The sequence below is a fragment of the Haliotis rubra genome, unplaced genomic scaffold (assembly GCF_003918875.1).
Source record: "Haliotis rubra isolate DU_JTF1 unplaced genomic scaffold, ASM391887v1 Scf738, whole genome shotgun sequence".
NCBI classification, from domain to species: domain Eukaryota; kingdom Metazoa; phylum Mollusca; class Gastropoda; order Lepetellida; family Haliotidae; genus Haliotis; species Haliotis rubra.
Window position 1 is genome coordinate 307501 of NW_025767455.1, and position 14395 is coordinate 321895.

Here is a 14395-nt window from a genome sequence, read left to right on the forward strand (position 1 = left end):
CAGCAACTGCTGCTACTAATACCACAACTACTGCTGCCACTACGACTACCACCACTACTGTTGCTGCTACTACTACAGTAACTACTGCTACTACTACTACTAGTGCTGTTACTACTACTGTTGCTACTACTACTGTTGCTGCTACTACTCCAGTAACTACTGCTACGACTACCACAACTACTGCTGCTAAGACTACGTCCACCACTACTGTTGCTGCTAGTACTACTACTACCACTTCTACTGCTACTACTACTGCCACCACCACTACTGTTGCTGCTGTTACTACTACTGCTACTACTACTACTAGTGCTGTTACTACTACTGCTGCTACTACTACTACTACTACTGCCACCACCACTACTGTTGCTGCTGCTACTACTACTGGTACTGCTACTACTACTGCTACTACTACTACTAGTGCTGTTACTACTACTGCTGCTACTACCACCACTACTAACTGCTGCTACTACTACTACTACTACTGCTACTACTACTACTACTGCTACTACTACCATCACCACCACCACTACCACTACAATACGACAACAACCACTACCAGTAACAATTATGAAACATAGCCCCGTTAATTTAACCACTGCAACAATCAACTGTCATTATAACATTGTAAGTGGGCCAGTGTGGTTGAACCGAGATATGAAAGTAACGGTCCGGATGATGTGGCAATCCTCTCATCACCTCATACACCCACTTCATTGATAACCAATAGAGATAACCTCATCATCCCAGTCATTAGGATCTGACAGTATCACAGTTATCACTGTGTCACTTTGATCAGGCGAGTGGGGTGATCGACAACCTATATACCATGACAATAGCTGACTGTGTCACTGATGTCTATGTCACTATAACAGTAAACGGTGCTATCGCCTAGAAGTACACACGGGTATCTTGTAATCATAAGGTTATCTGGCTCCTGGCCTACATGAGACTATGTCAGCTTACTGAGATTAATGTAGACCAGTGTCTGTAAAAACGAATAAACTATTAAAATTAAACATCGTTGACAACAATATTTTGAGAAATCAACACGAATGTTTGTTTGTTGTTTAACTCGAAACCTGCAATACTCGAGATATGTAACGGTAGTCTGGAATTCTTGTGACTGGTACTATGAATAAAATTCCAAGTTTCTGAGAAACAGTTAAAACCATGGCTAAAGGTACATCAAGGTGTTTCCATATTTTGCATATCTAAATACGTGTCTTTATAGCCTATTTATAATCTGTCTTGTTCGAATTCGTGGATAAGTCATCTTGCATTCATTGTACCTGCACTGTTTTATGGATTTAGTAAATCGCTTCACGACAAGATTGATATAAAGACACATATTTAGATAATAAACTGAGTAATTACAGGGAACAAAGCAATATTCAGTGTTCAAATAGTTTTAATGACAATGTATGATATAAACAGTGAGGGATATAAATGATATACAGGTAAAGATAATATGTCCAGGTGGACCTGTTCAGTCTGTACATTTGATATCAGATTTATACCAGACATGAAGCCAACGTTTGTTGACCTGACACTTTGCAAGTCACATTGCGAAATCGATAATTGGTCTGTGGTATCAAGCATAGTTTATATAAAGATGAAAGAAATGATAGTTTTCTCTCCAACATGTTTCAATAAACAGGAGGTAGTGACTTGAATATCTGATTACCCAGTTCATCCGTAAGCTGATGTAAGCTGAAGTATTCTATGCCTCTTAGTCTCTGTAAGTCTTGCACACAAAGGGGGAGGTGGGATAGCCTAGAGGTTAAAGTGTTCGTTCGTCACGCCGATGACCCGGGTTCTGTTCCCATAATGGGTACAATGTGTGAAGCCCATTTCTGATGTACCCGCCGTGATATTGCTGGAATATTGCTAAAAGCGGTGTAAAACCAAACTAACTCACGAGCGGTACATAAAGTCACCACATTGATTAATAACAGTAAACACATGCATTAAAACTGTCAACACGAGAGTTCAATAAAGACACAGCATGCATTAATAACAGTTAATATCTGCATCGATTAAGAGTCACATCATGCATTAAAACTGTGAACACGAGCTCACTCACACCATCTCTTGATAACTGACACACGCATTGATTAAAGTCCCCGCATGCAGTAATAAATGTCAACACGTGCGTTGATTAAAGCCACTTCATGCATTAATATCATTCAACACATTCATAAATAAAGTCAATACATGCATTAGTAATCGCCAACACATGTGTTTAATAATTGTCACACATGCACTCATACCAGTCAACACATGTAGACCCGTGAAGATCCGGGTTAGAATTGGTCTTCAGCAACCCATGTTGAACGGGACAACTAACGGGACTGGGGTCAGACTCGCTGACCTGGTTGACACATGTCATCGTATCCCAATTGTGGTCTACAGACCGCCGCCATATAGATGAAATCTTGATGAGTGCGGCTAAACACCAAACAAACAAAAACACCAAACAAACAATCAATACTTGCATTGATCAGCAATACTAAAATGTCAGCAGTTATTTGGTCCGCTATTATGGAATATGGTTCCATGTTGTCAGTCTGCGTCAGGAAGACCGCTGCCGGTGCTGATAGATGGATATAACGCAGGTCGGTAGGTTCCATCCTCGTGCATGTCTTTATGAATTGTCACATCATGTTCCCCGTATGTTGGATTCTGAAACGTAGCATCCTGTTCGACATCCAGATCCACAAAGCGGGCGCTGTGGCGCTGTTTGTACTTCTCCACCACTGGCTCACGGGAGCTTCGAAAGGGGTCCGCCTGAAGGCCAACCATTGTGAAGTAACGTAAACAATATATTTTACATCTTCAGTCTTGTTCCATTTTGATTTCATTTATTCGTATTCAAAAACCCAGATAAAAATATTACAATTGTCGAATGGTGATACGTTGGCCGCTGTAATCAGTATGCGCCGATGTACCCACAATATGAACGTTGTGGGTAGGTAGACGGCATGTGGGTATTGTACCCATACAGATGTTGTACCCGACTTGTAGTCATTGTACACGCCACGCTGACATTGTACCCAACATGGCGGTTGTACCAGCACGTGTATATGCTCCTCGACATTCAAAATACAAAACGTTCACAGGTTTCTAAATATGTCATGTCCACAAACACATTCACTCCACCTACCTTCTGTACCAAATAAAAGCAGCGACGACTACAACGACGACAAGAACTCCAACTACAATGCCAACTATTAGGCCAACTGGAGTCGCCGACTTGGGCTGGAAGACAGACATACACGAAAGGTTAGTATAACAAAACACCTCCTACATCGTCCGTTTGGGAACACGTTTTGCGATTTACAACTACAGCTATGTTACACCGTTAGAATTATGTGTGCCAAAAGAGGTACAAAGTGAGACCATAAATCTAAGTCATACATGATCGCAACCAAGCTGAAACAACGAGGATCTGCCTGACAAACCAATAATCATTATCAATGTACATCAAGGATTCGAACCCACGATTATAGGATCATGGGTCGCCAAAGGGACACAATTCTGAACAACACCTGGCCATCTTTACCACATAACCGGGTTACATTAGTTACAAGCATTCATAATAGTAGAACTCCTGAAGATGCGGGTTAGAATTGATCTTCAGTACTGACTGACTGAGTTTGGTTTTAGGTCGCTTTTAGCAATATTCCAGCAACATCACGGCGGGTGATCTTCAGTAATCCATGCTTGTTGTAAGAGGCGACTAACGGGATCGGGTGGTCAAACTTGGTTGACACATGTGACAGTTGCGTTGATCGATGCTCATGACGTTGATCACTGGATTGTCTGGTCGAGACTCTATTTATTTACTGACCGCCACCATATAGCTGGAATATTGCGGAGTGCGGCGTAAAACTAAATTCACTCACAATAGAAGACAACATCGGACACATACCTCAGGTTTTGACATCCTCAGTTCCTCTACCGATCCTTTGTATACATTGTATGGCATTGAATGTTCCAGGTAGTCTTTGGACACGGAGAAGGTTGAAGCTGGTGGTGATGTCAATCGCATTGTCACCTCAGTGATCTCCTCTCTGTAAACGAAAACCAGATCAATCTTCCAGGAAATCTTCTATACCTCAATACCTCATGCTCTGAGGTAGCCATGTATACACTTAAAAATGTATTTAACCAAAAACGTACAAACGCTATCACAACGTTACTAGGCTGAAAGGGGCGGTAGGGTTGCCTTGTGGTTCAAGCCTTTGCTCGTCACGCCAAAGCCCTGTTCGATTCCCCAAATGGGTACAAGTTGCGATCCCCACTTCTGGTGTCAATATAGTGCTGTAATATTGCTAAAAGCAGCGTACAACAATTCTTATTCACACTATACTGCAAACGTATGATACCAATCAACTTATTAGAAAAACGAGTGAGTGAGTTTTACGCCGCACTCAGCAATATTCCAGCTATGTGGCGGCGGTTTGTAAATAAACGAGTCTGGACCAGACCATCCAGTGATCAACAGCATGAACATCGATCTGCGCAATTGGAAATCGATGACATGTGTCAACCAAGTCAGCGAGCCTGACCACCCAATCCCGTTAGTCGCCTCTTACGACAAGCATGGGTTACTGAAGATCAATATTCTAACCCGGATCTTCACGGGTTTCAAAAAACGAGGTTTCACAAAACAATTATACGTTTCTCAAAAGAAGAATATTTCACCTACCCTGCACTGTCATATAGTTGTTTCAGGCTGATAAAAATCTGTATACTTGAAGGATTTACGTTCTGTAGCCTTGAAGCAATATCTGACTGAAGAGTTGATTTGAGATCAGGAATTATGATCTTCTTGTAGGATACCTTCACGTACACTGTCACGGTTTCTCCTAAAGAGGTAAATAAAATATTTTTATAGACATTGTATATAATTATTAATATCTAATTAATTTATTGAACATATTTTATGGTTTTGAGATGTTAATACCATTGAATATACTTTATTACAACCTAACTTTCTTATTCATGTCAGTGGATACAGGGCGCATTGGATCGTATACAATTATACTGTACACCATTTTCAAGAAAACATGGGATAAAAGATGTGGACAAAGGCTAAAACTAATGTGTCTAAATAATAATGTGTTTAACATACGCCTTGGAATACCATTAAGCTTCAGTTAAATAGGTTACATAGATCAGACCATTTATAGAGACTTTGTGTTCTTGTTTTGTCCCAAGAAGTTTTCAACCAGATGAATGTTCTTTAGAGATTAGTTTCGGTTCTTTATTAAAAACTGAAATGTAGAATATTTTTCATTTGAAATTAAAATGAGTTAAAATAAGTTTTTGTCGTTGATGCCCATAGGACCTAGTGTCCATGATTTGATTTCAAATGGCAAACTATAATTGATATTGTTCTCCAGGCGTGTTCATAAAGATTTCACATGATGGCTTCAAGATAAACATGCATAACAGATTCTGGTTAATTTTCACAAATGTTATCACCAGCAATATTCACTACAAAAGATTCTGTTTTGGTACAGATAATAATGTAAAATAATCTACACTATAAATAGTATTTTCCACCAAGAGATAGTAGTAGTAGTGAGTAGTAGTAATGTGCTGCCGTTTATGAAAACTACGTTTAAGTGTTTCATAGTAGAGCCTAATATTTACCATTCTATTATATTAAAAATACCCTTTATGCTGCGCATAGGTTTTAGACAACCCAAAGGAATCTTGCTCTGTGCATTGTAGACATTCTTAATGCTTTTATACCTTTCATGGATATAGGTAAGAACATTAGACCAGTGGCTTAATAAGAGTGGTTCTGATAAAATATCTTCATTAAGTATAGTTCTCACTACTGTACCTGTTGTAGGATTCCTTGTTGGCGCTTTTGTTGACGTGGAATGTTCAGATGAAGATTGTGTGTGATGGACAGAGTGAGTAGATTCTCCGGCAGTACCGGACGTCGATGCAGAGGGTGAAGGCCGACTGGGAGATACAGATTCACCTGCACCTGGACTTGTGGACACAATTGAAGTAGATGACCCTCTTGATGTCGTTCTACCAGGTTGGATGCTTGTTGGTGTACGGCTGCTTGTTTGGGGGCTCATGGGTGTTCCTGAAGACTGCGTTGTAGGAGACGGCTCTCCTGATGTCGCGCTACTATGCTGGGGACTTGTTGCTGTGCGGCTGCTTGTTTGGGGTCTCATGGGTGTTCCTGATGTTGTGCTTCTATGGAGAGGGTTTGTTGCTGTAGGTCTGCTGGTTTTGGAGGTCATTGGTGTTCCTGAAGATTGCTTTGAAGTGGATGGCTTGAAGGATGTTGATGTGTGCGAGGTCAGTGAGACAAATGTTGATAACGTTGGCGTTGGTGTCTGAAATGAAAGATCAATTGTTGTTAAAACTTCGATGTTGTATATTGTTTTTTTTTTTTCACTCAGCACGTGTCCAGCTCAATGACAGCGGTTTGTAAATAGGCGAGTCTGGACCAGACATAACAGTGATTGGCATCATCGATCTTCAAAATTGGGATGCGATGATCAACCGAATCTGATCACACGATCCCATTAGTCGCCTCTTACGACGATCTAATCTGGAGGTTAATGACAATGTGATTGCAGCAGACCGGGATGAAATTACGTATACCTACCTTCTTAGATGTTGAAGTTATCTTTGGTGAGGTTTCGGTGCTTCTTGGCCTTTGGGATGTGGTTCCTTTTGTTGATGGAATCGATTTTGGTGTTGTCTTTGCTGAGGTTTCGGTGCTTCTTGGCCTTTGGGATGTGGTTCTTTTGTTGATGAAATCGATTTTGGTGTTGTCTTTGTTGAGGTTTCGGTGCTTCTTGGCCTTTTGGGTGTGGTTCTTTTTGTTGATGAAATCGACTTTGGTGTTGTCTTTGTTGAGGTTTCGGTGCTTTTTGGCCTTTTGGGTGTGGTTCTTTTTGTTGATGAAATCGACTTTGGTGTTGTCTTTGTTGCGGCTTCGGTGCTTCTTGGCCTTTTGGGTGTGGTTCTTTTTGTTGATGAAATCGACTTTGGTGTTGTCTTTGTTGCGGCTTCGGTGCTTTTTGGCCTTTTGGGTGTGGTTCTTTTTGTTGATGAAATCGACTTTGGTGTTGTCTTTGTTGAGGTTTCGGTGCTTTTTGGCCTTTTGGGTGTGGTTCTTTTTGTTGATGAAATCGACTTTGGTGTTGTCTTTGTTGCGGCTTCGGTGCTTTTCAATTTTTGGGACGTGGTTCGTCTTGTAGATAGTATTATTGGAGATGATATATTAACAGAATGCGCTGTTCCACGAGTGGCCCCAGGCGTTGTCTTCTGGCCATTAGTGGTTGTGGACTTTACAGTTGTTTGGGCCTTCTTGACTGTTGTTGGTTTCACTGATAATGTCTTCGGCTTATTAGGCGTTATCGAAGATGTCTTTGCTGTCGTCGATGTCACAGTGGATGGTTTTTGTGTTGATGTTGATATTCTTTGTTTTGTCGTACCTAAAGAATATAATCCATACAGCTTCATGACAATACTTGAGAATAAAGTAGAACACACTGCAGCAAATGAAATGCATACACATAATAATAAAATAAATGAGCTAAACTATAGCCATTCACACTTGATGTTACGAATCACACAATGGTGTAAGTATCAGGGAATCAAATTTGCAAATTTCAAACAGTATATTCTGATTTTGTATATTTTTACCGTGAATAAAGAACATTAAATCTGGTTAATTCTCACTTATTAATCTAGTCGATGTAGCGGCTGACGTTGAGGTAGTTGCCTTGATTGTCGACGTTGATAGGAGTAATATTTCACAGCGTGAACCTGCAATAGTAGAACAGGAATGTAGAAAGCATTATGATGGTAACAGATCAATAGAATTCAGCCAATAACCACTTGAACAGTTCACCGTTAATAAAGAAAATACCAGACCGATCTGGTGATGGTACAGTACGGTTTTGTATTTTGATATTTCTTTGCTATAGACGTTCGACTCAAAATAAGATTGTCAGGTAGGAGTTTCAGGAAAGTGAATTGAAATCCACATGGAATGCCTACCCTTAAATCCAGATGTACAGGAACAGGTGACCATTGATCCAGTAAAATGGCATGTTCCTTGATTCAGACAAGGGTTCTTTGTACATGGGGTGGTCTCACAATGTGTACCATTAAATCCAGATTTACAGGAACAGGTGGCTTTCGATCCAACAACATGACACGTTCCTTGATTCAGACATGGAATCTTAAATGTACAGGTGGGTGCAAGTTCTCACAATGTGTGTTCCGTTAAATCCAGATTTACAGGAACAGGTGACCTTTGTTCCAGTAAAACGGCACGTTCCTTGATTCTGACATGGATTCTTTGTACACGGGGTGGTCTCACAATGTGTACCGTTATATCCAGATTTACAGGAACAGGTGGCTATCGATCCAACAACATGACACGTTCCTTGATTCAGACATGGATTCTTTGTACAGGGAGTGGTCTCACAATGTGTACCGTTATATCCAGATTTACAGGAACAGGTGGCTATCGATCCAACAACATGACACGTTCCTTGATTCTGACATGGATTCTTTGTACATGGACTGGTCTCACAATGTGGTCCGTTAAATCCAGATTTACAGGAACAGGTGACCTTTGTTCCAGTAAAACTGCAAGTTCCATTGTTCTGACATGGATTCTTTGTACAAGGGTTTTTCTCACAATGTGGTCCGTTAAATCCAGATTTACAGGAGCATGTGACATTTGTTCCAGTAAAACTGCAAGTTCCATGATTCTGACATGGATTCTTTGTACATGGGTGGTCTCACAATGTGGTCCGTTAAATCCAGATTTACAGGAACAGGTGACCTTTGATCCAGTAAAACGGCACGTTCCTTGATTCTGACATGGATTCTTTGTACATGGAGTGGTCTCACAATGTGTACCGTTATATCCAGATTTACAGGAACAGGTGGCTATCGATCCAACAACATGACACGTTCCCTGATTCTGACATGGATTCTTTGTACAGGGGGTGGTCTCACAATGTGTACCGTTATATCCAGATTTACAGGAACAGGTGGCTATCGATCCAACAACATGACACGTTCCTTCGTTCCGACATGGATTCTTTGTACATGGACTGGTCTCACAATGTGTTCCGTTAAATCCAGATTTACAGGAACAGGTGACCTTTGTTCCAGTAAAACTGCAAGTTCCATTGTTCTGACATGGATTCTTTGTACAAGGGTTTTTCTCACAATGTGTTCCGTTAAATCCAGATTTACAGGAGCATGTGACATTTGTTCCAGTAAAACTGCAAGTTCCATTGATTCTGACATGGATTCTTTGTACAGGGGGTGGTCTCACAATGTGTACCGTTAAAACCAGATTTACAGGAACAGGTGGTGACCTTTGTTCCTGATTCTGACATGGATTCTTTGTAATGGGGTGGTCTCACAATGTGGTCCAATCCGTTCCTTGATTCTGACATGGATTCTTTGTACACGGGGTGGCCTCACAATGTGTACCGTTAAATCCAGATTTACAGGAACATGTTGCTTTCGACCCTACAATATGACATGTTCCTTGATTCTGACATGGAAACTTGGTACAGGGGGCGGTCTCACAATGTGGTCCGTTAAATCCAGATTTACAGGAACAGGTGACCTTTGATCCAGTAAAACGGCACGTTCCTTGATTCTGACATGGATTCTTTGTACATGGAGTGGTCTCACAATGTGTACCGTTATATCCAGATTTACAGGAACAGGTGGCTATCGATCCAACAACATGACACGTTCCTTGGTTCTGACATGGATTCTTTGTACAGGGGGTGGTCTCACAATGTGTACCTTTATATCCAGATTTACAGGAACAGGTGGCTATCGATCCAACAACATGACACGTTCCTTCGTTCCGACATGGATTCTTTGTACATGGACTGGTCTCACAATGTGGTCCGTTAAATCCAGATTTACAGGAACAGGTGACCTTTGTTCCAGTAAAACTGCAAGTTCCATTGTTCTGACATGGATTCTTTGTACAAGGGTTTTTCTCACAATATGGTCCGTTAAATCCAGATTTACAGGAGCATGTGACCTTTGTTCCAGTAAAACTGCAAGTTCCATGGTTCTGACATGGATTCTTTGTACAGGGGGTGGTCTCACAATGTGTACCATTAAAACCAGATTTACAGGAACAGGTGACCTTTGTTCCAGTAAAACTGCACGTTCCTTGATTCTGACATGGATTCTTTGTACACGGGGTGGCCTCACAATGTGTACCGTTAAATCCAGATTTACAGGAACAGGTGACCTTTGATCCAGTAAAACGGCACGTTCCTTGATTCTGACATGGATTCTTTGTACATGGAGTGGTCTCACAATGTGTACCATTAAATCCAGATTTACAGGAGCATGTTGCTTTCGACCCTACAATATGACATGTTCCTTGATTCTGACATGGATTCTTGATACAGAGGGTGGTGTCACAATGTACACCACTAAATCCAGATGGACAGGAACAATTGAATGTTGACCCTACTACGACACACTTTCCTCCGTTGTGGCAGGCAACGTTGTGACACGGTGTTTGTTGGCAGGAACTTCCGGTATAACCTGACAAATACATGAAAAGCATGCAGTTCAAGAATATGTCTTGAAAACTTAAATAATGGAAAAATAACGATTTTAACATGCGAGTAGATTTATAGAATTAAACAAAATAAGTTCATAGATAGTGTAATGGCTTGTAAAATTATATCTAGTTTTTTCAGTATGTTTTTAAAGGCAAAGACGGAAAGACACTGACAATGCACTATCAAACACTCACAGCATTGTACTGGTTTAAAGTCCGGCTTAATGGCAGTAAATATTAAATTCCTAATCTGTAGAAGTTTAATTGTGATGTCACTTCCGGTTCCGATGAATCTGCCAATAATCATCATCACGAACCTTTACATTATGTAAGTGGTATTCAACAGTTTGGTTCAGAAGCTTTGTTTTTGATTTGCTAAATGATGCCATCACTTCCAGATCTGGATTAGGTTCACTGAGGGCTGGATGATGCCATCGAAGCACAGTATTACAAACACATGTCATGTCGAGCTACGCAATATATTTGTACTCAGGTTGCACAGCTTTCCTTAAATTGTCTCATATTTATTTGTATCTATCTATCTATCTATCTATCGTGCAGTTCCAGTGGACAAGCGGTAATACGGTGATAAGGTGGAGGAGATGATGATGGTTCTGTTTCATAGACTTCTAAGATTACATTCCGTACAATAACATTGGTTACAGTTTGCGCAGCTCTTAGATCGATTTGTGGCACAAAGTCTTGTCGAAGGGGAAGCAGCGTGAGATCATGGGAAACACGGATGAGAATGACGTTTGTGAATATTAAATATTTGTCATGGAAGGACTCTGAAGTATTAATTTACAAATCTCACAATAAAATAAACCTTTAACCTAAACATATAGGGAGACAGGCTTTTAAAGTACAGTTAGTAGTAGGCCATGCACCACAACCAAAAAACAAGTCATGTCTACATTGCTCGGAACAAGATTAGGAGGAGGTTAAAAAAATTGGGTTTAACTTCGCTTTCAAGATTATTGCACTTTCGTATTGACGTATTTCGTATCCCAATTTATACCTGTGTCACAGTACTAGCCCAAGTCCCACTTCATTATCTGTATCCAACTGAAGCAAATTATGTTGACTCTGGGACAACCAATAATTATTTTACCCTCAAAACCGACCGTAGGCTGGGTAATAACAAATACCACGTTTAACGTCTTTTATTGTGACGTGGCCGGGATTCGAACCACCAACCTTCAGCTCTCAAGGCTGACACTGTATCTGCCAGACCATGGAGATGATGGATGTACAGTAGGACTCATAGATAGTTAACTATAGGGTTAACGATGGGAGCAAAATGTTTAGCGCTAAGTAGCCTTACAGTCTGTCTATTGTACCAAACAAATATCACATTTTCACGTTAACAGGCTACACGCGCGTTTCAAACTCCGTGAAAGAGATTCCCGGATATAAAACTACACTATCAATCAGGTGTTCAAGAAGTGAGAGGTTTTCTCAATGTTCAACGCAATCAATCAGGATCAAGTACTGCGTTACTGAGAAACCTTAATGTCGATGGCATATTCAGGACATTAAGTATATCTTCAGTTGGCATGTCTGTCTTTAGTTCAGGTGTAACTTGACTATGTGTAACATACCTTTAATGCAGTGTTTTGACCCATCCGGGCCACATGTGTAGTGGTCAGCTGAGCCTGGGTTACACAGGACAGAACAGTTCGGTCCATAGTAGTGGGGGTCACAGGTCACAGTGATGGTCAGTGTTAATCTGAAATGTGGAGTCACCCATATTGACATTGCTTGTAGTGGCAGATATTGCATGTACAGGGTATAAGTCGTTCCTGAACATGTATATCATGATAATTCAAACATAATAGCAAGAGAATATATAGTTCCGATTACTAGTATCTGCCAAAAGAGATTCTATCGGGTGTAAAAAGCAAACTAACGAAGAAAATGTTTTGAGTGGATAACATAAAGTTAAAATCCGTGTGAGATGGACCTATTTATATAGATATAGTGTGGGATACAGAGCGAGACGAGAACACTCTTAGAGAAAATATTGCTGTAGTCACGCACCTTGCATGGCTGTCGGTAAGCGTGACGTTAGCACCATTGTGAGACGACGGTAGAGGGGTCTTCAAGTCATCCAGAGGAAGAGGTGTTGATGACAACCAGTAATCATCACCCACTTTGACCTCAACCTCCGCACCTGTCTGAACAAATACAGTTTCTGTTTGATTACGGAGTTCACTGATACACAAGTATAAAGCAGTTTCAACTCGATCACCTTACGTTCCCGTTCTGCTTGTCTTAGTGTAAGTGAGTAGTATTTTATGCCATTTATATACCCTTGATATCACGGCAGTGGGACACCATAAATATGCTTCACACCTAGGCTTCAGTATGTGCATAAATAAATAAATTCACTCTTGTCAATATTTAAGTGTTACCTTGTTTCTATCAGAAAAAGTGTTCAAGTTGAGTATTTAAGTTTCATTCGTGGACCACCTTTTTTGTACACTGTTTACTGTTACTGAGAAAGAATGCATAACATGGTATACTTTAGCTGTAGGTGTAAACGTCATGGGCTAAATAGCTTCAGTATTGACTTTCAGGCGGCACGACTAGATCGCTAAATTTACCTGTAACGCAGTAAACGACTTGACGATGGGATTGGCTATCCCGCCGTTAATGCTCGTCCCAAATTTGGCATCCCTCGTGCCCTTGTACTGGTCACTCGTCTTTGTACAGGAACTGTGACAAAATAATGAGACACCTTCACACTCTCAAAATACGATCGGTTGTTGTCGGTCATAATTGGGAAGTCGTACATTTACAATTGTCTGTACCTCACGAGAAACGCCTCTTTCTACCATCTTCAGCAACGTCAGTGTATATAGTAAAATATGCGTTAGATGACTTTTCCTAATGATTGTAGACAATGGCCTAGTAGAACTTCAAGGTTGTTTACCTTCAGATTAGACTTTGATGTGTGGTAAAACAACTTACTCTTTGCCGGACAACCCCTTGAAACAGACGGTGAACAGTAGGTCACAGGGATGAGATGAGAACAAGCTTCCTTTGCATCCTGCATCTGATGACCTGTGATACTCCAGCAGATGTACAGACACTCTCCCGCTGCCGGTACTGGGCTGTCGGGGAGAGACGTCGACACATGAGACAGCAACACCCAAATTTGCAATTATTGCATGTTTACAAACATGTTTCTGAAATGAACCTTAACGGCTAAATGGAATCTTGTCACGTACCTCAAAGCAGTTAGCAAACATAAAAACGACCAAAAGGTAGTTCCACTTCCACATGGTGTGTTTATACACAGACACACGTCCCTTTCTTGGTCGTTGTTCAGAAGGTGTCCGTCTCTCCACCTGTTCTATTAAACGGATGCTTGAAACACGCCTCCTTATTGTTGTTCCACCACACCTTAACGGTACATGTACAAGCGGGTTATGAATCCTCTGATACAGCCGGAATGTGTGTTGGTGCTATCAGCATTAGTTGCCCTGATTGTACAGTTCACTATCAGTGTCACAGTTGTCGCTATCTTCATACAGTGTACATGTAATTATATTGTATTATATTACTTTGTATGCACTGTATGCTACTGGGTGTACTGTAGTTAGTTGTCTCAAGTGCCCAAAGTCTTTTGATTAGCAAGTCGTCTTCAAATAAACATCTTTCAGGCAACATATCTGTGTTTCTAGCTGAACACGTATCACTGAAGATAAAGAAATAAATATTGATGTTTCATTATCAAATGTTTTCATTTTTTATCATCAATTATGTTATTTCGGTTTG

The 14395-nt window shown here is 40.7% G+C and overlaps 2 protein-coding genes across 2 annotated transcripts; both read right to left on the minus strand.

Moving 5' to 3' along the window:
• Positions 1-1390: 1390 nt before the first annotated feature.
• LOC124259802 (cell wall integrity and stress response component 3-like) lies at positions 1391-6272 on the minus strand. The gene is made up of 5 exons (XM_046694003.1): positions 5858-6272; positions 4712-4871; positions 3932-4073; positions 3164-3258; positions 1391-2787 (listed from the first exon to the last, which is right to left on the minus strand). The coding sequence occupies exons 1-5, from the start codon at positions 6270-6272 to the stop codon at positions 2655-2657; spliced, it is 945 nt and encodes a 314-aa protein (XP_046549959.1). The 3' UTR covers positions 1391-2654.
• LOC124259801 (delta-like protein 4) lies at positions 6226-14035 on the minus strand. The gene is made up of 10 exons (XM_046694002.1): positions 13846-14035; positions 13586-13728; positions 13219-13330; positions 12653-12789; positions 12214-12341; positions 10071-10593; positions 8047-8180; positions 7726-7812; positions 6644-7478; positions 6226-6368 (listed from the first exon to the last, which is right to left on the minus strand). The coding sequence occupies exons 1-9, from the start codon at positions 13897-13899 to the stop codon at positions 6661-6663; spliced, it is 2136 nt and encodes a 711-aa protein (XP_046549958.1). The 5' UTR covers positions 13900-14035; the 3' UTR covers positions 6226-6368; positions 6644-6660.
• Positions 14036-14395: the final 360 nt, after the last annotated feature.

Coding starts and splice junctions, on each gene's coding strand:
- LOC124259802 (XM_046694003.1), bottom strand. CDS start 6,272: ATGACCTCCAAAACCAGCAGACCTACAGCAACAAACCCTCTCCATAGA. Junction 4,872..5,857: donor AACAAGGAATCCTACAACAG/GTACAGTAGTGA, acceptor TTACCTCTTTAG/GAGAAACCGTGACAGTGTAC. Junction 3,259..3,931: donor TGAGGATGTCAAAACCTGAG/GTATGTGTCCGA, acceptor TCTGTCTTCCAG/CCCAAGTCGGCGACTCCAGT.
- LOC124259801 (XM_046694002.1), bottom strand. CDS start 13,899: ATGTGGAAGTGGAACTACCTTTTGGTCGTTTTTATGTTTGCTAACTGC. Junction 13,729..13,845: donor TGTTTGCTAACTGCTTTGAG/GTACGTGACAAG, acceptor TCTCCCCGACAG/CCCAGTACCGGCAGCGGGAG. Junction 7,479..7,725: donor TACATCGACTAGATTAATAA/GTGAGAATTAAC, acceptor TATATTCTTTAG/GTACGACAAAACAAAGAATA.